At 47.3% G+C, this 24,161-nt stretch overlaps 1 protein-coding gene across 1 annotated transcript in view; it reads right to left on the bottom strand.

Annotated features, from left to right (window-relative positions):
• Positions 1-5,798: 5,798 nt before the first annotated feature.
• The window catches only part of dhrsx (dehydrogenase/reductase (SDR family) X-linked), a 287,258-nt gene continuing 268,895 nt past the window's right edge, over positions 5,799-24,161 (bottom strand). The window contains exon 7 of the mRNA XM_038817868.1: positions 5,799-6,272. Coding sequence (XP_038673796.1) covers positions 6,075-6,272 — 198 coding nt within the window. The 3' untranslated portion in view covers positions 5,799-6,074. The remainder of the gene's footprint in view (positions 6,273-24,161) is intronic.

The following is a 24,161-nucleotide window of genomic DNA, read 5'->3' as shown; positions in this document are numbered from 1 at the left end:
AACATTGAGGGCCGAAGGGCCTGTTCTGTGCTGTACTGTTCTATGTTCTATGTTAAGTCACTCACCATCCTGACTTGGAAACATATCACTGTTCCTTCACTGTGTCAAAAATCCTGCCTAACAGCACTGTGGGTGTACCTACACCTCAGGGACTGCAGGAGTTCAGGAAAGAAGCTCACCACCACCTTTTCAAGGAGAATTAGGGTTGGGCAATAAATGCTGGCTGAGTCAGTCATGCCCACATCTCATAATCCATCTCAACCTTCTCTATCAGTAATAAACTCCATAATTCTAACCAAAAGTCATTGCAATGAACAATGTATCAGCTAATCACAATTCCCATGTATTTACCACAAACCTGAGAGACCCAGCCAAAAGTGCTCCGCCAGTACCAAAGTAGCTCTGCCAACTACAGTGACCACACTTTTATCTCTAAGTCATATATCCCACTATAGAAACCTGAGCATGTAATCTAATCTGACACTTAGTGCTATACTGTAGGACGGGCTGTCTTCCAGAGGACACGTCACGCTGAGACCCTGGCCGCCCTCTCAAATGGGGGTAAAGGATCCCATATAACTATTGTAAGAAGTCTTACACCAGGCTGAAGTCCTGCAGGTTTATTTGGAATCACAAGCTTTCGGAGCGCAGCTCCTTCATCAGGTGAGGGAAGAGGTAGGTTACACAAGCACAGCATATAAAGACAAAGCCAATGCTGGAAGAGCAAAACTTCTTACTGTGCCCACCCCAGTCCAACGCCGGCACCTCCACATCATATTACTATCGATAAGAGAGAAAGGAGTTCCGTCTGTGTTCTGCGGCAATTTAGCCCTAACTCATGTCACTATAAAGTAGATTATCTGATCATTTTGTATCTGTTGAACCTAGATGTGTGCTGATTGGCTGCCACGTGTCTACACTTCAAAAGTTCTTAATTGGCTGAAGAATGCTTTGGGATGAGTTGAGGTCTTTGAAAGGCCCAATATAATTGCAAGTTGGTGTTACTTTTACATTGATGCAAGCTAAAGAGACCTTGCAGGCAAGTTCGACATTCCCATGTTGTTGGCGACTATGATGGCGATCTCAGACTTCAATGTAATTTTTGAACTGATTGTGTATACTGGGATTGGTGGAATGAGTGCAAACTCCTTTAGCATTGAAACATATAACTGGATTCAGGCATTTGGCGAAGTAGGGCCTCTGTGACCGTGTCTCTCGCACCTGTGGAATATCTTGCATGTAGGGACGTGGAACAGACTTGATGGGCCGAGTGGCCGACTTCTAATCCTACGTCGAATGGGTGAGTGCATGGAGGAGCTGCGCGCCGTAAACCTAATCGATTAGCTCTTTCAGCAGGGGTTCCATGCGCAGAGTCAGAAAAAAATGCTGCCAACCTTGACTCAGTTCATCGCCCGTTACCCAGAAAATCCTTGTGGACAATTAAGAATGTTGACAGAGGGATAAACTTGTGGTGATAAAGTGCATTTCGTGACTTCAGGACATCCCAAAGCACGTTACAGCCAAGGAAGTATTTTTGAAATTTAGGGCGCTACTTTCTGGTCTTTCCCGCCAGTGGAATCTTCCACCCCCAGTGAGGGGGACCCCACAACCGCGGGTTCCCTGGAGGTGGAGGGTGCGAACAATGGGAAACTCGGTTGACAGTGGCAGGTTCGGAAGGTCCCGCCGCCGGACTATGGTGGGCTGTCTCCGTTGCCGCAGAACATGCTTTGGTGCGGGTTGGGGGATTCCCGTCCCTAGTCCCTGTTGTAATGTAGGAAATCAGGAGCCAATCTTGCACAGCAAGCGCCTGCAAACAGCAATGAGATGGAAGGCCAGATAATGTGTCTCAAGTGGTGTTGGTTAGAGATATTGAGCAGCACACCAGGATGAGTTGTCTCATCCCAAAGATGGCAACTCCAACAGTGCGGCACTTCCTCAAGTGCTGCGTGGAAGTGTAATCACTGCAGGACCAATTAATAGAAGAATGAGCTCTCTGTCACTGGGGAACAGCCTGGAAATCAGCCAAACAACTGACTCCAGTAGGTTGGCCGATATCAAACGCTAACCCCGTGAGGAGTCAGAGATGCCGACTCTCATTCCATTATTACATGGTGCAAAGTGTTGTAAGCATTCCCAGAGAAACCTCAAAGGAGCCATTGATTGGGAGCCTCTGACAAAAAGTTAAGTGAGCGACACCTGTTTTGGAGCTATATTTCCACACAGCATTGGGAGGCGAGCGGTGGGGAAATGAGACAGAAAAATACTATCAGTTGGGTAATAAACTAACGGGGTTTAATTTCCTTTGGTAATAGCTGCCTGTTCTGTTCTAACTGTGCCAATTTATCAATTCTCATGGAGCTGTGTGATGACATGGTTTATAATTATGGTTCAGTTCCCTTATGTATTATTCAACATCTTTGATCATCAGACCGAGAGAAGGACAGAATAGAATATAACCTCTTCTGGGTTGCCTTGATCAAATGACAGTCTGGTGAGAATCCTACTTGGAGGGCTCCTGTGCAGGATTAGAATTCGTTTAATGACTTTCATAATCCTGTAAACTTTTTAGAAACTCCAGTAAATACTTAGAAACCAACCTCCCGAAGGAATGTCGACACCCATCTCAGACTCCAATACCTGGAATCTTCCTGAATTTCAACTTTAGATCACAGGACCAAATTTGCAAACAGCACTGGTTTTGGAGGAGTCAAGATTAGTGTCAGAGGAGCAGAATTGTTTTAGGAGGTCGCGGAAATAAGGAGGGAAAGCCCTGGAGTGATTTAGGTACCGTTAAAATAACTTTAACAGCTGGACTTCACTGCAGGGATGATTATTCATTTTTTCATGGCATGTGTGTGTCGCAGGTTGGGCTAGCATTTATTACCCATCCCTAATTGCCCTTGAGGTGGTGGTGGTGAGTTGCCTGTGGTATAGGTACACCCACAGTGCTGTTAGGGAACGAGTTCCAGGGCTTTGACCCAGTGACAGTGAAGAAACGGCGATATATTTCCAAGTCAGGATGGTGTGTGGCTTGGAGGGGAACCTCCAGGTGGTGGTGTTCCCCTGTGTCTGCTGCCTTTGTCCTTCTAGATGGTACTGTTTATGGGTTTGGCAGGTGATATGTAGGGTTGCTCGGTTAATGCCTGTAATGCATCTTGTAGATGGTACACATGGCTGCCACTGTGAGTCGGTGGTGGAGAGTGAATGTTTGTGGATAGGGTAGCAATTAAGCAGGCTGCTTGTCCTGGATGGTGTCAATCTTCTTGAGTGTTGTTGGAGCTGCACTCATACAGGCAAGTGGAGAGTATTCCATCACACTCCTGACTTATGCCTTGTGGATGGTGCACTGGCTTTGGGAAGGAGATGAGTTATCCACCACAGGATTTCTAGCCTCTGACCTGCTCTTGTAGCCACAGTATTTATATGGTTTCTGGTCAATGGTGACCTCCTGGATGCCGATAGTGGAGGATTCAGTGGTGGTAATGTCATCGAATGTCAAGGAGCGATGGTTAGAATGGCTTGCTAGATCATTTCAGAGGACATTGCTGTGGGTCTGGAGTGACATGTAGACCAGACCAGGTAAGGGCGACAGATCAGGGGTTATGGTGAGAAGGCAGGAGAATGGGGATGAGAAAAATATAAGCCATGATTGAATGGCAGAGCAGACTCAATGGGCCAAGTGGCCTAATTCTGCTCCTTTGTCTTGTGGTCGTATTTCCTTCCCTAAAGGACATTAATGAACCAGCTGGGATTTTCGACAATTAACAATGGTTTCATGGTCACCATTACTGAGACGGAGGTTTCATATCAATTCCAGATTTATTAAATGAATTTAAATTCCATCAGCTGCCTTGGTGGAAATTGAACCCCTTGTCCCCAAAACATTAGCCTGGCACTCAGGATTACCAGTCTGGTGACAACATTACTACACTATCACCTTCCCACATGCACATATATAATATGATGATCCTGGAAGATCATTGCACGGAAGAAAACTCAATTCTGTTTTTCATTAGGTAACTCTTGCTGTTGTGGTTGTTGATGAAGGAAAAGATGAAAATCCCATTGGCAAATGGCCAATTTTAAAATTCCTCATGTTTAAAGCCTCACCAGTTCCTTTTTTTCTATTCACTGCAAAGTGGGCATTGCTGGCAAAGCCAGCATTTATTGCCCATCTGTAATTGCCCTGGCGGGGGTGATGGAGCCTGTCTGTGTGGTGTAGGTATTCCCACAGTGCAATTAGGTAGGGGGGTCCAGGCTGCTGGAACAACAATGAAGTCAGGGTGGTGTGCGACTTGGAGGAAAATCCCTCGCACTTCTTACCCTTGTCCTCTCGATGATTGAGCTCACAGGTTTGGTACGTGTGGTCGAAGGTGCCTCAGTAAGTCGTTCCAGTGCATCTTGTACACAGTGCACACTGCAGCCACAGTGCACACTGCAGCCACAGTGCATCTTGTACACAGTGCACACTGCAGCCACAGTGCATCTTGTACACAGTGCACACTGCAATCACAGTGCATCTTGTACACAGTGCACACTGCAGCCACAGTGCATCTTGTACACAGTGCACACTGCAATCACAGTGCATCTTGTACACAGTGCACACTGCAGCCACAGTGCATCTTGTACACAGTGCACACTGCAGCCACAGTGCACACTGCAGCCACAGTGCACAATTGGAGGAGGGAGTGTTTAAAGTGGTGGATGGGATACAGGGGAGGCGGTGGCATAATGTCATTGTTGCTGGACTAGTAATCAATAGACCCAGGATCATAATCTGGGGACCCGGTTTCGAATCCCACCACGGCAGGTGGTGGAATTGAAAAACTCCATAAAATATCTGGAATTAAATAGCCTGAAACCATGAAACCATTGTTGGTTGTCGGAAAGACTCATCTGATTCACTAATGTCCTTTGGGGAAGGAAATCTGCCGCCCTTACCCCGTCTGGCCTTCATGTGATTCCAGACCCACAGCGATGTGGTTGACTCTTAACTGCCTCCTCAAGGGAAATTAGGGATGGGCAATAAATGCTGGCACAGCCTGCGACTCCCATGAACGAATAAAAAGAAACAGCCCAGTGGGCTGCTCTTTCCTCCTGGATGGTGTCACGTTTTTTTGAGTACAGTTAGAATCAGACATATCCAGGCAAGTGAGTTGTGCCTTGTATCGACAAAGGCTATTGGGAACGGGGCTGGGTGGTGTCAAGAAGTGTTTCACTGGCTGCAGTAAAAATACCGTCTCTTCCCTGCTCTTGTGTTTATAAGGCTGGTCACTAACCTCGGGGATTCTCTCTCCACACCTCGCCATCCCTTTCTCCTCCTTTACGCCACTGCTTAAAACCAACCTCTTTGGCAAAGCTTGTGGCCGCCGGTCCCTATGTCCCCTTCTAATGGTGTCAAATTCTTTTTGATAACACTCCTGTAAAGAAACCCAGAACGTCTTGCTAGGTTGAAGGTGCTCTCTAAATGCAAGCTATTGCTGTGCTAGTTTCTGCCATTAGACATCAACACAACAACCAGACAGGAAAGCAAAAGTGCATGTGCTGGAAATCTAAACCCTGCAAATACTGCCCCTGGACAGTAGGTTGATATGTAGCTCGGACAGAAAGACAGGTCATTATCTGGGTAGGATCTTTTATCAGAACTGGCGTGGCGGAGTCTAATAAAAGATATCCCTTTAGTATTAGCAAAGTAAGTATATAGATCACCAGCGGCCTCTAGGGGCAGTAATCAAGTTCTGAATAGTGGGGTACCAAAGTGCATATATATGTATATATTTTTCCTCTCTCTGCACCTGAATATTTTGACATGTTTAATACAATCATACATTATCAACTTGGAAACTTTACCAATACAACAAATTGTACTGAACAACCATAGGCTTTTGGCTTCCAAATGAATACAAACACTGTGAGCAATTTAGTGAATTATTCTTGATTTTCTTTCGATTTTTGCAGTTTCCCAGGGTTAGTTTGTTATTCTGGCTGCCTGCCTATTGGGAGGAAGTGACAGAGACATGTAGCTCGTATACTCAGTCCTCATGTCATACGAGTGGAGCAGACTCATTCTTTCTTCAAGAGGCGCACTGGCGATGTTCCAGAATCCCAACCAGATTGCAGCTTCGAGCCCAAAGCTTTCTTTGAAGGTCCTCATCGTACGAAGTGTCCGCGGATTTTGTCTTCTGTCCGTTGGCATAGTAGGAACCTCCTGACCCTTCCAAGTCCGGTGAAACAGCCACGTATATCACGGTGGAAGCTCCCTGGGTCGAGGTCTGTAAGAGAGCAAGAGACAGATGAAGGGAACAAAATTGGCGGGCCAGCATTTGCTGGGAAGATAATATTTTTTACTGGCACTCGCTGTTGATGGTGTCTAAATTTCCTTTGTTTTTCTCAATCCTTAAATTCCGTTCTTTCTGTTCTTTATCAAGATCCCAGATGTCCCATTATCGGCTCCCACCAGCAACAACTTGCAAATATTTTGCAAACTGGAGGGTGGGGGGAAAAATTCTAATTCATGGGACTTACTGTGAGATGACCCATTCTGGCAAACTCTGTACAAATTCAACATCATTTTAACACAGGATAAATTCACAGATCATGTTGTACTCAAAGACGCATGGGTCAGAGAAATGATGCATGAATCTACTTCACCTACCTCCCTGCTTTGCATGGGATAAGTGCATTCCCTCTTATTTACGGCAAAATAAAATCTCAACCTTTATAAATACAGTTGTGATTTTGGTATAAAAGTAATGCAGATTCTATTCCTGCCGATTGCTATAAACCACCAATTTTTGTGCTGGTTGCCTCTCCCAGCCCAGACATGCTCACCTTGGGAATAACAAGATTATAACCAATTTGCATCTGAGCTCCCTCCTATTTCTTGATTGAGTTTGAGGAGGAGGAATAGAATCCCTACAGTGCAGAAGGAGGCCATTTGGCCCATCAGGTCTGCACTGACCCTCCAAAAGAGCACCCCACCTTTTGACACAAAGGGGCAATTTAGCGTGGTCAATCCACCTAACCTGCACATCTTTGGACTGAGGGGAGAAACCAGAGCACCCACGCAGACACAGGGAGAATATGTAAACTCCACATAGACTAGGTTAGAGTCGAAGCCAGGTCCCTGGAGCTGCAAGGCAGCGGTGCTAACCAACCTGTCGCTGTGCCACCCTGCTGAGTGCAAGCTCCAACATTCGGTTGAATGGCCAGTTTCCGCGCTGCACATTCTGAGCAATTCTTCGTAATATCCAGAGCAGGGTCCAAGACAACTACCCATGATCGGATAACAATTGGCATGTTGACAATCTCATGCAGAGGCGCTATAACGAGGGCTGGACTGGGCATTACACAAATCACAGCGATGCACTATGGAAAGCTTAAGGTGCATTAGCCTGGAAATTGGGCTCTTTGAATATTGATAAATTAATATAGGACTTCCGGTTGCGGCTATGCAGAGCTAAGTCGCACGTTCAGCAGCTCCCGCCAGAAACTGACTTTTGGGTTTGTTTTAGGGCCCCCAACGGCATTTTTTCGACGATTCCTAGTGTGGGAAGGTGACAGCAGTATTTCCCCAGCAGTGTATGGATTGGACCAGGACTGGAGCGGTGAAGAAAGTAGATCTGGAGCAGCGAAAAGTGCGAGGGAGAAAAACCAAGTTGGCGGCAGGTGGAGACCATGCAGCGTGGGCGCAGTGGTCGCAGGAGCAGCAGGAGTTTCTCCAGCGCTGCTTCACGGAGCTGAAGGCAGAGCTGTTGGAGCGGAGGAAGGCTTTGATTGACAAGCTGCTCGAGACCCAGAAGGCCCAAGGGACGGCGATCCGGGAGGTGCGGTAAAAGGCCTCGGAGAACGAGGGTGAGATCTTGGGCCTGGCAGTGAAGGTAGAGGCACACGAGGCGCTGCATAAGAAATGGCAGGCGAAGCTCGAGGACATGGAGAATCGGTCGAGCAGAAAGAACTTGCGGATCCTGGGTCTCCCGGAGGGGGTGGAGGGGTCGGATGTCGGAGCATACGTGGTCACGATGCTGAACATACTGATGGACGCAGGGGCCTTCCCGGGGCCCCTGGAGCTGGAGGGGGCCCATCGAGTCCTGCTGAGGAGGCCCAAGCCCAACGAGCCACCGCGGGCGGTGCTGGTGCGGTTCCACCACTTCGTGGACAGGGAGTGTGTCCGAAGGTGGGCAAAGAAAGAGTGGAGCAGCAGGTGGGAGAATACAGAGGTCTGGATATACCAGGACTGGAGCGGGGAGGTGGCCAGGAAGAGAGCCGGGTACAATCGGGCTAAGGCGGCGCTGCATCGGAAGGGGGTGAAATTTGGAATGTTGCAGTCGGCGCGAATGTGGGTCACCTTCAAGGACCGCCACCACTACTTCGAGACGCCGGAGGAGGCGTGGACCTTTATCCAGGCTGAAAAGTTGGACTCGGACTGAGGGTCGCTGGCGAGGGGATGTCGAGAGGGGATTGATGTGATTGTTGTGTTTTGGGGGGATGCTCTGTTCTGTTTGGTACTGCTTTTTCTCGTTTTTTTTTGGTTTGTCGTGGGGTTTTGCTGAGATTGTGGGTGTCGGTGGTTGGAAGAGGGGGCCCCATTGGTGAGGGGGAAGGGAGAGGGGAGGCCCGAGGTGGGGGAGCTGAGATTAGGCCGTGAAAGGGAGCTGCGCCAGAGGGAACGGGGCCGGCCTGGTGGAAAGCGCGGGCTTTTTCCCGCGCCAGATGCTGCTGGGTTGCTGCTGCAATGACCAAGGGGGAGCTGGAGTCTGTAGAGAGAGTCGGGGGGGGGGGGGGGGTGGGTCTGCTGCTGGGGGGAACGGAGAGTGTGGGAGGCGCGGGCACGTGGCTGGCCCAGAAAGGGTGATGGCTAATCGGCAGGGGTGGAAGGGGGGGGGGGGGGGGGGGGGGGGGGGCCCGGTAGCCCCCTGATCCGGCTGATAACTTGGAATGTGAGAGACCTGAACAGGATGGTCAAGAGGGCCCGTGTGTTTGCGCACCTGAAGGGACTGAAGGTAGATGTGGACATGCTCCAGGAGACGCACCTGAGGGTGGCAGACCAGGTTAGGCTGAGAAAGGGGTGGGTAGGGCAGGTCTTCCATTCGGGGTTGGACGCTAAGAATCATGGGGTGGCGTTTCTGATGGGGAAGCGGGTGTCGTTTGAGGCGCTGAGCATTGTGGCAGACAATGGAGGTAGGTACGTGATAGTGAGTGGTAAGCTGCAGGGGTTGTGGGTGGTCTTGGTGAATGCGTATGACCCGAACTGGGACGATGCCGGATTTACGCGGTGCATCTTGGGCCGGAGCCAGGACCTGGAGGCAGGGAGCTTGATAATGGGGGGGGGGGGGGGGGGGACTTCAATACGGTATTGGATCCAGCATTGGACCGTTCTAGGTCCAGGACGGGTCGGAGTCCGGTGGCGGCCAAGGTGTTGAGGGGGTTTATGGACCAGATGGGAGGAGTGGACCCATGGAGGTTTGTTAGGCCGGGGGCCAGGGAATTCTCATTCTTTTCCCACGTCTATAGAGCCTACTCCCGGGTTGACTTTTTCGTGATGGGCAGGGTGCTGATTCCGAGGGTGGAGGACATGGAGTATTCGGCCATAGCCATCTCTGACCATGCCCCGCACCGGGTGGACCTTGAGCTTGGGGAGGAGCGGGACCAGCGCCCGTTGCGGCGCCTGGAGGTGGGGTTGTTGGTGGATGAAGAGGCGAGCGGGCGAATCCGGGGGTGCATAGAAAGTTACCTAGAGGTCAACGATAATGGGGAGGTGCAGGTAGGGGTGGTCTGGGAGGCGCTGAAGGCGGTGATCAGGGGAGAGCTAATCTCCATTAGGGCCCACAAGGAGGGGAAGGAGAGGAGAGAGAGGGAGAGGCTGGTGGGGGACATGGTAAGGGTGGATAGGAGGTATGCAGAGGTCCCCGAGGAGGGACTACTCAAGGAGCAATGAAGCCTCCAGGCCGAGTTCGACCTGTTGACTACCAAGAAGGCGGAGGTACAGTGGAGGAAGGCGCAAATATGAATATGAAAGTATGAATACGGGGGGAAGGCTAGCCGAATGCTGGCACACCAGCTTCGGAAGCGGGAGGCAGCTAGGGAGATCGGGGGAGTTAGAGATAAAGGGGGGAACACGATGCAGAGTGCGGTGGGAATAAACTGGGTATTTAGAGACTTTTATGAGGGGCTGTATAGGTCGGAGCCCCCGACAGAGGAGGGGAGGATACTCCGGTTTTTGGACCGGCTGAGGTTCCCGAGGGTAGAGGAGGGGCAGGCGGCGGGGCTTGGGGCACCGGTAGGGCAGGAAGAACTGGCGAAGGGACTGGGGAGTGTGCAGGCGGGGAAGGCACCAGGGCCAGATGGGTTCCCGGTGGAATTTTACAGGAAGTATATGGACCTGCTGGGTCCACTACTAATGAAGACTTTCAATGAGGCGAGGGAGGGGGGGGGGGTCCTACCCCTGACAATGTCTAGCGCGCTGATCTCGCTGATCTTGAAGCTGGACAAGGACCCCTTACAGTGTGGGTCGTATAGGCCAATCTCGCTCCTCAATGTGGATGCAAAACTGTTAGCGAAGGTGTTGGCTACTAGAACTGAAGACTGTGTCCGGGGGTTATCCATGAGGACCAGACGGGTTTCGTGAAAGGAAGGCAGCTAAATACCAACGTGAGGAGGCTCCTAAATGTAATCATGATGCTGGCAGTGGAGCGGAAGACGGAGATAATGGCGGCTATGGATGCAGAGAAGGAGTTTAAAAGGTGGGATATGCTGCTGCTCTCCCTGGCAGGTAGGGTGCAGTCGTGAAGATGACGGTGCTGCCGAGGTTCCTTTTTATATTCCAGTGCCTCCCATCCTGATCCCTAAGGCCTTTTTTAAGGGGGTCAGCAGGAGCAATATGGGGTTTGTATGGGTGAAGAAGACCCCGAGGGTGAGAAGGGTGTTTCTGGAGCGGAGCAGAGTCAGAGGAGGGCTGGCGTTGCCTAATCTATGCGGTTACTACCGGGCTGCCAACGTGGCGATGATACACAAGTGGGTAATGGAGGGGGAGGGGCGGTGTGGAAGAGGCTGGAGATGGCGTCCTGTGTGGGCACGAGCCTGAGTGCGCTGGTGACGGCACGGCTGCCGCTCCCGCCGACAAGGTACACCACGAGTCCAGTGGTGGCGGCGTCCCTCAAAATTTGGGGGCAATGGAGACGCCATAGGGAGATGTAGGGGCTTCGGTATGGTCCCCGATCCGAGAGAACCATCGGTTTGTCCCAGGGAGAATGGATGGGGAGTTCCTGAGCTGGCACAGGGCAGGTATTAGAAGGATGGGGGACCTGTTTATAGACAGGATGTTTACGAGCCTTGGGGTGTTGGTGGAAAATTCGGGCTCCCCCTGGAAATGCCTTCAGGTACATGCAGGTAAGGGCGTTCGTAAGACGGCAGGTGAGGGCATTCCCGCTGTTGCCAGCACGCAGGATCCAGAATAGGGTGCTCTCGGGGGCATGGGTTGGAGAGGTCAAGGTTTCGGTGATCTCTTTTGCAGGAGGAGGAGGAGGCCTCGGTGGAGGAGTTAAAAGGTAAATGGGAGGAGGAGCTTGGGAAGGAGATAGACGAGGGTACGTGGGCAGACACCCTGGGTAGGGTAAATCCTTCCTCCTCTTGCGCCAGGCTTAGCCTGATACAATTTAAGGTTCTGCACAGGGCGCACATGACTGGGGCAAGGCTGAGTCGGTTTTTTGGGGTAGAGGACAGATGTGTGAGGTGTTCGGGGAGCCCGGTATACCACGCCCACATGTTCTGAGCGTGCCCAGCGCTGTATGAGTTCTGGAGGAGTGTTGCGAGGACGGTGTCGAAGGTGGTGAACACCCGGGTTAAGCCGAGCTGGGGGCTCGCAATATTTGGGGTATCGGACGAGCCGGGAGTGCAGGAGGCGAAAGAGGCCGGTATTCTGGCCTTTGCGTCCCTGGTAGCCCGGTGGAGGATTCTGTTGCAGTGGAAGGATGCGAGGCCCCCAAGTCTGGAAGCCTGGATCAGCGACATGGCAGGGTTTATTAAATTAGAGAAGGCAAATTTTCCTTAAGAGGATCCGTGCAAGGGTTCTTCAGGCGATGGCAACCGTTCCTAGACTTTGTAGCGGAGCGTTAGGAGATGGTCAGCAGCAGCAACCCTGGGGGCATAGGGGGGGTACTTTGTGTTTGCTATTGTATTTATTATTGTTTATCGTTTAATGGGGGGCATGTAGTCGGGGCAATGTGTGATATAGTTATAATCTGTTTATTTATGTGTGTTTTTTTTGTTGTTTCTTTTATTTTTGTAAGGGGGGTTTGTTTGTTGTTGAAAATATGTGAAAAATTTTGAATAAAAATTATTTTAAATAAATAAATAAATATAGAACAAAAATGTGAACTTATATAGCATTTTGAACATAGTAAATAGTCTAAGATGCTTCTTTGCTGAGCATTAATAGGAATAGGATTAGGAAGAGGTTATGTATGATGTAGTCCTTCAACTGCATTTCAGAATAAAAGGGAAATCCTGGTGCGGACCCATTCAGGTATTGCTCAATTAATTCTAATATCTCGTCATGAAAGTGATTCTTTATTCAGATTAATACTGCGGAGCGTTTAGAGAAAATGGCCATGAAAAGTGAAGAGGTCTTTAGGACACTATTCCCTCCATGGTCACTGGTGGACTGAGGTCATGAAATGGTTCATCTAGACTTTTCGATGAACAAAATGATGGGGTGGCAAACTACTTCATCCCTGTGTTTAGCTATGGATTTGATGACAGTCTAGGCTGGTTAAAGTGACAATCAGGCACATCTTGGTGTGTTCCCACCCACTGGCGATGTAATAGTGCTGGCCTGGTTGTCAAGAAAGCTGCCAGAAAATGCCCAAGTTACAATTAGAATCTCAATAAGCTCAGGCCTTGCAGGTCAACGCACAGTGCAAGGCTTACCAATGAAATCTGCCAGCAAAGACGATTGCAGCCAGAGGGAACCAAAGTGACTTTGAGATTTTAATTGTCTTGTGGTTTCCTTGTGGTATAGGAGAAGCAGGACTCCCACCTCCAGGTTCTACCAAGGAACCTTGCAGGCCTCTTCAGTCCCAGATATCCTTCCTCCTTCCACAGTCCCACCCGGAATCTCCTCATGGCCACCTACGTTGGTGCCAGGAGACTGGTCCCTCAGGCCCTGGCAAAGACTTCCTGCCGTGCGAAACATCACTCTTGCTTGTCGACCAGGCCTATTTAGACAGAAAATTTCCCTCTGACATGCTAATAATGCCCTCGAGTTAAAATGGCTTTCGTTGTCTACCTGGCCTGGACTCTACACAATTCAAGTTAAGAACGGGACTAAAACAAAGACTAATTAAAATTCTTTGTCACAGCTAATGGCAGGGGACAGGTGAACCTGCAGCCTGGTTTGCATGTCAGAAAATTGCATTCACACCACGGATTGTGACACTAATGTAATTTAGCATTGCTACGACAGCTGTAAGATCAGGCCCCAGATATTTAAAAACAATTTACTCATACCTAATTAGAAATCCATTTCAACCCTTCATTCCGCAGTCAAATGAAGGTTGAGATGAAAAAGTTTCAATAGAAGACTACAGGGAATTAATTGAACGAGGAGGAAAAAAACCTAGTGACAGAGGCTAAGAAGAAAAGCCTTTTACATGAGTAGGTAATATTTTTGCCATTCGGAGAGTGAATACTTAAAAGTCCCAAATTTGTAACAGTTGCACAGGACTGGACTTTGGAAAACAGACGGCTGGGTTAGAAGTGGCCAATATACTCTCGTCCACCTTCTCGTAACTTAACGCGCAAGATGCATTAGAGAACTGGAAGCAGCATCTTACCTCCTACCCAGTAACAACATGAGTAGCTTGTAGAACTGAATCCCTTTATAAGGCTTCAATGCTTTCAAAAAATACTTGGATAAGCACTTTAACTGCTGATAACAATTTACATCCAACAGCATATTTACCTTCGTGAATCATCCCAAGGCACTTCATAGAATAAAACAAAATCTGCCACCAATCCACATAAGGAGATATTAGGTGATGACCAAAAGCTTGGTTACAGAGGTGGGTTTTGAGGAGTGTCTGAAGGAAGAAACTAAACGTAGATAGATGGAGAGGGTATTTCGAAAGCTCGGGACCTCGGAAATTGAAGGCATGCTGCCAAGGGTGGAGCAATTAAATGTTGGAATACACGAGGGATCATGATTAGAGAAGCACAGGTATCACGGAGAGTTGTGGGGCTGGAGGAGGTAACAGAGATAGGGAAGGGCAAAGCCATGGAGGGGGGGGGGGGGATCTGAAAACAAGGGTTAGAATTTTACAATCAGTATGTTGCTTGGCCAGAGCCAGTGTAGGTCAGTGAGCACAGGGGGGTGATAGAGGATTGAAACTTGTTGCGAGTTAAGACACAGGCAGCAAGTTTCCAAAGGATAGAATGCAGGAGCTCAATGAGGAATGCAGTGGCATAGATGAATCAACAGGTAATGAGGCATTAATAAGCGTTTCAGCAGCAAATGAGCTGAGGCAGAACAAAGTTGAGAGATATTGCAGAGGTCTTAGTGATGGCACAAATATGAGGTCAGAAGGTCATATCAGATGTGACATCAAGGCTGTGATCAGATTGGCTGAAATTCAGACGTGGTCAGGAGGGAGGATGATGCTTGGCTTGGTGGCAAAGTGGTTGGCACTGCTGTCTCACAGCGTCAAGGACCCGGGTTCGATCCCGGCCCCGGGTCACTGTCACTGTGGAGTTTGCACATTCGCTCCGTGTCTGGGTGAGTCTCACCCTCACAACCCAAAGATGTGCAGGGTAGGTGAATACACCACGCCAAATTTCCCCTCAATTGGAAAAAGAAGAATGGGGCACTTTTAAATTAAAAAGAAGAGCATGATGTAGGGGAACTAGGGAATTTAATTTTCAGAGGGGGCCGGAAATAATGGCTTCAGCCTTCCCAGGAAATTCTGCTCATCCAGTACTGGATCACTTCAAGAGTTACTGACAAAGAGCTGCAATGTGCCAGCTGCGTTTTGGCTTCCATTGGGATGGGATTGGAGATGAGGGCTGGAAATTAACCCATTGGCCGGTGTGCTTAGTTCCTTGGTCTCACCCTGATCTGTGCCACTATCCGCGGAAGTGGGATCGTAGATGTGGCAGGGTCACCCATTGTCATGTGGCATACAGTCAGTCAATCAGGCTCATTAAGGGCAATTTGAAGCTACGTAAAGGAGGTCAACAGGAATTTTCCAGTCGGCCTCCAGCTTCCCGCAGATGGTGAGAGCAAGTCTAGCTTATTGAGCGTTTTTTTTGTTCAAAGGATGTGGGTGTCACAGGCTGTGCCAGCATTTATTGCCCATCCCTAATTGCCAGTTAAGAGTCAACCACGCTGCTGTGGGTCTGGAGTCACATGTAGGCCAGACCAAGGCAGCACGTGGGCAGCACGGTAGTACAGTGGGTAGCACTGTTGTTTCACAGCGTTAGGGTCCCAGGTTCGATTCGTGGCTTGGGTCACTGTCTATGCGGAGTCTGCACATTCTCCCTGCGTCTGCGTGGATTTTCTCCTGCTGCTCCGGTTTCCTCCCACAAGTCCTGAAAGACGTGCTGTTAGGTAATTTGGACATTCTGAATTCTCCCTCAGAGTACCCAAACAGGCGCCGGAATGTGGCGAATAGGAGATTTTCACAGTAACTTCATTGCAGTGTCAATGTGAGCCCACTTGTGACAATAAAGATTTTTTAAAACAGGTAAGGATGGCAGATTTCCTTCCCTAAAGGACATTAGTGAACCAGATGGGTTTTTATGACAATCGACAATGGTTTCATGGTCGTCATCACACTTTATATTTCAGATTTTTCTATTGAATTCAAATTTTATCATCTACAGTGGCTGGATTTGCACCTGGGTCCACAGAGCCAGGTTCGAATCCCCACTGGGTCACTGTCTGTGTAGAGGCTGCACGTTCTCCCCATGTCTGCGTGGGTTTGCTCCGGGTGCTCGGGTTTCCTCCCACAGTACAAAGATGTGCAGGATAGGTGGATTGGCCTTGATAAATTGCCCCTTAATGTCCAAAAGGTTAGGTGGGGTTACTGGGTTACGGGGATAGGGTGGAGCTCAAGTAGGGTGCTCTTTCCAAAGGGCTGGTGCAGACTCGATGAGCCGAATGGCATACTTTTGTACTGTAAATTTTATGATTCTATGATTGTCTTCCATGATTACTCAGGGTCTCTGGTTTACTAGACCAGTGACAATACCACTACGCAATCACCTCCCCTTAAACACCTAAACATACCACTGCCGCCCCAATTTCTTGCCCATAGTGTGGCCTAGCTGCTAAATCTATTTTTCCAATTAAACATTTTAATAGGTTGGAGGTGAGTTGAGAGCGACTGCACTTGACATCAAGGCAGCATTTGACAGAGTATAGCATCAAGGAGCCCGAGCTAAACTGGAGTCAATGAGAATCAGGGGAAAACTCTCCTCTGCTTGGAGTCATACCTGCCACAAAGGAAGATTGTTGTGATGGTTGGAGGTCAATCATCTGAACTCCAGGATATCACTGCAGGAGTTCCTCAGGGTAGTGTCCTAGACCCAACCATCTTCAGCTGCTTCATCAATGACCTCCCTTCCATCATAAGGACAGAAGTGGAGATATTTGCGATGGCTGTACAATGTTCAACACCAATAGCGACTCCTCACAAAATGAAGCAGTCTACATCGAAATGCAGTAAGACATTGACGATATCCAGGCTTGGGCTGACAAGTGGCAAGTTACATTCGTGCCACATATTGCCAGGTAATGACCATTTCCTACAAGAGAGTATCTAACTATTGCCCTTTGACATCAATGGCATTACCATTGCTGAATCCCCCACAATCAACATCCTGGGGGTTACCATTGATCAGAAACTGAACTGGACTCGCCATATTAATACTGTGGCTACCAGGGCAAGTCAAAGGCACGTAATTCTGCGACAAGTAACTCACCTCCTGACCTCCCAAAGCCTGTCCACCATCTACAAGGCACAAGTCAGGATAGTAATGGAATACTCTCCACTTGCCTGGATGAGTGCAGCTCCAACAACACACAAGAAGCTTGATGCCATCCAGGACAAAGCAGCCCCGCTTGACTGCTCTCCCTTCTACAAACATTCAAACCCTCCACCATGGACGAACAGTGGCAGCCGTGTGTACCGCCTACAGGGTGCACTGCACCAACTCACCATGATTCCTTAGACAACACCTCCCAAACCCACGACTATTACCATCTAGAAGGACAAGAGCAGCAGATACATGGGAACCCCACCATCTGGAGGTTCCCTTCCAAGTCACTCACCACCCTGACTTGTAAATATATCACCTCTCTTTCACTGTCTCTGGGACAAAATCCTGGAACTCCCTCCCTAACAGCACTGTGGTTGTACCTACACCTCAAGGACTGCAGCGGTTCAAGAAGGCAATTCACCACCACCTTCTGAAGGGCAACTAGGAATGGGTATAAATGCTCAGCCTAACCAGCAACACCCACATCCCGTAGATGAATTTTTTAAAAGTTGGGAGAAACAGCACCTCCATTTTGAAGCTGCCTCTCTCTTATGTACTGTCATAACCCCCACGAAACCCATGGGGTCGACCCGAGTGATCTCCCTGTGGGACCCGTGGAGTATGATCTCCTCCACTGAGGGGCGGAGGGCTAACAGCTGACAAGTTAATTCCCTGAGACGAAAGCCGGCCCAGGAAGGAACTGGCATCTCAGTGTGGTCCCGGCTGGGATGTGGGCTGTTACTTCCTTATTGCATTTCCTAACTGTGAGTATGAAATAAACTATTTTTGACACTCCTTTTCAGGACCCCTCATTGACCACAATACTTAGCTTCAGCTGCAGTTTGCTGCTCCCTTTAAGCTGGAAGCCCTCAGATTGGCCCTCAAGCATTGAGAGCCCACCTGCCTTCTTTAATTGGACCTCTCTCCTTGCCCCTTGTGAAGAATCCACAAGGAAACAGCCCTGCGCTCCATTTCCTTGGAGGGAAAATCTAGCCCCAGGAAAGCACTATGCAAATAGTGCCTCTCCACCTGCTCTTGCCCCCACATCTAAAGCATGTTTCCTTTTCCAATAAATATCCTTAGCGATTATCAGGCAGCGCATTAATGATCACAAGTTGCATGTCTCCTCTCTCCTCTCGTTCCTTTGTCCTCTGGTTACACAGCTGTTTACATGATCCTCCTATTTGGAAATGGCTGCCTTCTCTCCCAACAGAACAACAGCCAATGTGCTTCAAAGTAACTCATTATAACTGAGACAGTTCTTCAAGTCATGCTCTTACAATTGGGTGAACATTTATGCTGCGTGCATCTCAAATTCTGCTGCCTGCTATATTATTGCCTACTTAAAATAAATGGAGTAATAACTCTTTAATAGCACATAAAATTTCAAATTAATGCATAAAATGTTTATCGATCAGTATCCCAAGGGGCTAAGTAAATGCAAAACATTATTTTCTTATGCAAATGTCTCCAATGCAGTCTAAGGCACTTCCATGATATAAGCAAGGTGAAGTGCATGTCTTCCAGAGGGCAAAGAAAATTTACTTACTGCATACAAAGCAAAATGTCTTTGTCTGCAATGGAACTGGTCATCAATGCCACCATTTGACTGAGGTTGACTTGTTGACCAGGAATGCGGTTTTCACATTGGTCACCTTGGGGCTCTCTGCATGAACTGTAGCTTTAATCCTTGAGGTTGTGCAGTTACAGCTCGTTCAAAGTTGCCGAATATGCTCTGAATATTTCCAGTAAGGCGTGGCAAGGATGAATTCAGATGACCCAGCAACGCCACCGCATCATGCAACAGCTCACAATACCAAAAATCAACTCAGTGCCGGGTTCTCATGACCTGCCGATCAAGAAGCCACGATCTATTGAAGGGTCTACTGGGGTATTTTTCATGTACTCATGGAATAGCTGGAGAGGGCCAATTTTACAGAACACTATTCCCATAGCTTGCTTTGAAAGGAATGCAGACTGCAGGATTAGGAATGGAGAGTAACACACTCTAGTTTTTCAGTGATTCAGACGGTGGCTGCAAAACAGGAGCAAGCTGAATTCTACTTCTTCTGAAAGGTAGACAACACCATAGTGTATAAGGTTTGCTGCACTGGCTGTACATGTCAATAAATCCTACACTTCCACCCGATGGTGTTTAGATTATTGTGGACATAAAAGTAAGGAACCTCCACAGTATGTGCTTCATCCATAAACCAGACACCGCATGACAGAATTATTATCCTATTAACCTAATCCATGTATTTATCAATAGAACAATATGCAGAGACTGCAAGACTGAATTTTGACAACTTACATTCATATAGCACCTCTAATGTAATAAAAAGTGCCAAGGAGCTTCACAAAGCCTTGTCTCGTCCCCACTTTCATCGGTCCTCATTCCGAGCTTTGGCCACATTATGAGCACTATTTCTCTACTGGTCTCAATTCTCCTCTGCTGTTACTGCCTGTCCCATAGAGAGGCCAGTCCACGTTCTGATATTATCCAAATGCGCCACCTTTGGTCTTCCTTGTGCACATATTCCAAGCCTTGCGTTACCTCTTCTTCCAAACACTCCCCTGCTGTCCACATCATGTGCCGAAAATACGTGAGCTTCCTCGATATCACTGCCTCAAACAAGTTCCTCTTAGCACACGTTTTCCCGAGCACCCACCCGTTTTTCCGCTTGGCCGTCCATGGCATACATAATATCCATCTGAATGCTTTCATTTCAAATGCTCTTATTCGTGCCTCATCACTCTTTTTGATGGTTCAGCTTTCCAAGCCATACATTGTCACCACTGACACTTTTCAGAAGATGAATTGTTGTAATCAAGATGCTGTAGCTTCTCTGTATTGTTTTAAGTGTGTTCACAATGCCATTGTTCAACAACCCCTTGTTAGCTCTAACCCAAATTTCTTTGGCAGATTCTGCACAACCTGTTCAAACTGAACTCCATTATTCAAAATCCTGTAGGTCTTTTTACCCATCCCTGTCACCTTTGTCCTGCCTATATTGATCAGAAAACGGTATTTGCAGCTAATTGATCAGGAGGACAAATCAGCTCCTGTGCTCCTCCATTGAGCTAGTCGTAAAGCATTGGAAAACAAAATTTGTCGCAGAAGAATACCTCCCTCTATGGCCCGGCCCCTCTCAATTGCTATAACCCCCTGAACCCCTAAAACCCTCCAAGGTATCCTGCGCTCCTCCAATTCTGACCTCTTGTGTACTGTATATAGTGCTCCCTCTGACAACCAAATATCCCCAACATTTTACAGCCAATAAATTACTTTTGAAGTGTTGTATTGTAGGAAATGCAGCCTTTATCAATCTTAATATCTGTGGTTAAATCCTGAAGTGGGACTAAATTTGTAGTAAGATGTCATGGGAATGTCCCTTTAAGAAATGTATGTTTATCAAATAGCTTCAGTGAAGTTGTTGTGTGGGTGGAGCTGGGCTGTGGCTCTGGCTTTTACTTTTGTTTTGAGCTGGGAGCTGTTTGTGGCTCTGTGTTTTACTTTCGGTTTAGACAGTTGGAAGCTGCATTCAGATGAAGAAGGTTTATTTTGGTCTCTCTCTCTCTGTATGTCAAAAGGTGTCCAGATCACTTGATAATTTAAAAGTGATAACTGTTTTCTGTAAAGAATTCAAACCTACTGTTTTGTTAAAAAGGGTTTGGCTGGTATTGGATGTTGTTATCAAATTGAGACAGTTGAAAGGGAAGTTATTGAGGGGTATATTCTTCTCGAGAACAACAGCTGTGTGGGGGGATGTGTGTTTGTAGTTGATAAAAATGCTTCTGGTGTGTGTTCATAAAATGTTGACTGAAGTTGTAGAATAAACTTTGTTTTTGATTTAAAGTGCTGAAGGCCTCTGTTGCATAACAGCTGAACAGTCGGCCCTTGTGCTCCTCAGAACCAAAATCTACAAACAGTTGTGGGTCAGGTGAACTCCATGATATACTTTGGTGTTCTCTAAACCCTGGCCCGTGACAAAGGGATATTAGGGCAGATGACCAAAAGTTTTTTTCAAGAGTTTGGTGTTAACGACACAGAAAGATGAAACACAATGCTTAATTTAAATAAAAATCGCTTATTGTCACAAGTAGGCTTCAAATGAAGTTACTCCGAAAAGCCCCTAGTGGCCACATTCCGGCGCCTGTTCACGGAGGCTGGGACGGGAATTGAACCGTGCTGCTGGCCTGCTTTAAAAGCCAGCGATTTAGCCCAGTGTGCTAAACTATCCCCTTTAAAGTAATAAAGATATAATGGGCTCATAAGGGGCTGAAATACCTTCTACCTTTCTTTAAGAATGTATTCATAAGGGACAGGAGCCTGAGATGAAACAGTCACACATCATTTTAATGCAAAGCTGCAAGTGAATGACGCAAGCATGCAATTCAACTTGTTTAAATCGCTAGATAGAATTGAAACTGAATGACCAGAGCTGTGATATATTGCTGGGGGGACGATATTCAAGAAGTAGCAATATCTTTGAAGTCCACAGGTAGCCAGAGGTAACAAGTTTCACAGTATGCCTGCGTGCATGTGTGTGCGTGCATGTGTGTGCGTGGGTGGGGAGGGAGAATGGGGTGAGGAACGAAGTTCTGTGAACTTGGATATATTGCAGTCTCGCACAATCAATCCCAGCCATTAAACAATCTTTTGATGTAAATAATCTTTAAGCAGAGATTTTGAGACAAAAGTACAATAACGTTGATTGATATAGGGCCAGATTTCTTTCATTGGCTCAGGAATCAAGCCAATTCCTGCCATTGCGTTCATGTTCTGAATGAATACTCATGCACGTGTTATTTTCACTGGCAGGAGTCAGGGCTAGCCCTTCCCAATGCAGGCCAAGTGGGAATTGAAGCATTCTTTCTTTCAGATTCATTCTCTAGGACATAGGTCCAGTTCTATGGTTGGCAGTTAGGCCCTCTAGTTCTCACTTGCCGCACACCTCCACTCATTCCATATACCTGCTCCATACCACCTCTTATCTCTCATGACTCTTCCATAATTTCCCATGTCCTTCCCATGTCTCTCATCCCTGCCCACACCTTACCCCCCTGCCATATTCACTCACTCAGTATCCAATATGGATGGAGTTCATAAGCCCAATAACAATGAGAAATATTTGAAGTGTTCATGCAAAAAAATAAACGATCACCCATTCAAACTCCACTTTCAAAACAATTCTCCTCTTCGAAGCTCTAGAACTGTTAACAAATACACAGCCAATCAAACACCTCTTGAAAAAGCTTCCCCCTCTCAGTACTCATAAATCTGTCAAAATAAACAGTCAGTCAAAAACCTCTTCAAAACATTTTTATCCGATTGCCTGCTCATAAACTGCCAATCGAACAAATCTCATTTCCTTTCCCAGCTGTGCAAACAATCCATGGTGAGCTAAATCTGTAATTCCCATGCAGATTAAAATGGCGGCTTCTGGAAATCTTGTGGAAAATTTAATTTACGGTCCCCCACCTCCACTTTCAGTTGCTTGATGAGGACTCTCCCTGCATCGGGATGGCAAAATCTAGCCTATAGATCTTTAAATGTACATTTTGAATTTCTTCCAGACCAAACCTCCTTATTTGCTTAGTTTCTATAATAAGTTATTTAACTGTTTTTTTATGTAGCTAGCCTAACGTCGGACTCCATTTTGAAATCTGGTAAGGAAAGTCAGCTTTGATTTTGCCATTGCCGATTTTAAAACTATACGAAAATAATCAGATTTACCTTAGTTGACTTAGCATGAAAACACTGCTTCCATCACAGTGAAGTTAGGATCTACTGGTTCGATCTTAATAGTACATCTCCAAAGGAAACATTAACCAGTCTTCTTTTTTCAAGTGTTGCCTATTTCTTTTTTTTTTCATTTTAGTTCATTTATTATTTTTAGACAGATAACCGGGGCATACCATTGCTTGAATATATTCTTAAATTGGGACTCTGCAAAAACATAGCTCCACAATAATTAAAGTATTTGTTACAGGACGTTTTTGATCACAGTCACAACAAACCACCTATATCAACACTATCAGCAACATTGACATTTGGGGCTACACACTGCACCAATCAGGTCAAAGGATCTGTACATAAAGTGGCAGTGACCATGAAACATTTTTAGCAACAGGGTCACTATACTGTGCTGCTTCTGTTGACTATACTCTCCAGTGTAAACGAGCCATGGTTCAAAAAATTTGAAAATATAATTGATCCAGGAGTGTGTTGGCCTTGGGAGTGCATTGCTGGGGCAGCACGGTGGCACAGTGGTCAGCACGGCTGCCTCACAGCGCCAGGGACACAGGTTCGATTCCAGCCTCAGGTGACGTTCTCCCGTGTCGGCGTGGGTTTCCTCCGAGTGCTCCGGTTTCCTCCCACAGTCCAAGCATGTGCAAGTTTGGTGGATTGGCCATGCTAAATTGCCCTTAGTGTACAAAAATTAGGTCAGGGTTATTGGGCTACGGGGATAGGGTGCACTTTCAGTGGGTCAGTGCAGACCTCATGGGCCAAATGGTCTCCTTCTGCACTGTAGGGATTCTATGATTGGTGCCACCATTTTAGAACTCTCATCAAATGCTTTTGAATGGAATTCCTGAGGCTCCAACTATGGTCAAATAAGGAGTCTCACACCATGTGGAAACTTTCCCCATCTCCCCTGTCTTGGTGAATATTTATCCTGCACCCAACACCCAATAAGCAAGAAGCTTATCTGGTCATTATAGGATTGATGTTTGACTTTGCTGAATGCAAACTGGCTGCTGCGTTTCCCACATTGAAATGGTGATAACTAATTAATTTGTTGTGAAGTATTTTGGGATGTCCTGAGGTTGTGCAAGGCACTACACAAATGAAAGCTCTATTTTTTTTCAAAGCTGCTTTAATGACCTGCTGGAAGAGCTTCTTCACATGGAGTGATTTAACCCCTCCTCCATAATTCTGAATTGTGTTCATGCATCAAGCACAGTGATTAATCGCGAACATTACTTCAAGTTAAACCATAAATGCAAGGTCAGGGACATACATCGAAAAAAAAGTAAAAACCAAGTTGGGGGTCTAATGTCAGGGAGCACTTCACACAACGAATGATTGATTCCTGGAATGCTCTTACCCAGAGGCAAAA

Source organism: Scyliorhinus canicula, chromosome 14 (assembly GCF_902713615.1).
Source record: "Scyliorhinus canicula chromosome 14, sScyCan1.1, whole genome shotgun sequence".
NCBI classification, from domain to species: domain Eukaryota; kingdom Metazoa; phylum Chordata; class Chondrichthyes; order Carcharhiniformes; family Scyliorhinidae; genus Scyliorhinus; species Scyliorhinus canicula.
This window is presented reverse-complemented; position numbering and strand designations above follow the sequence as displayed.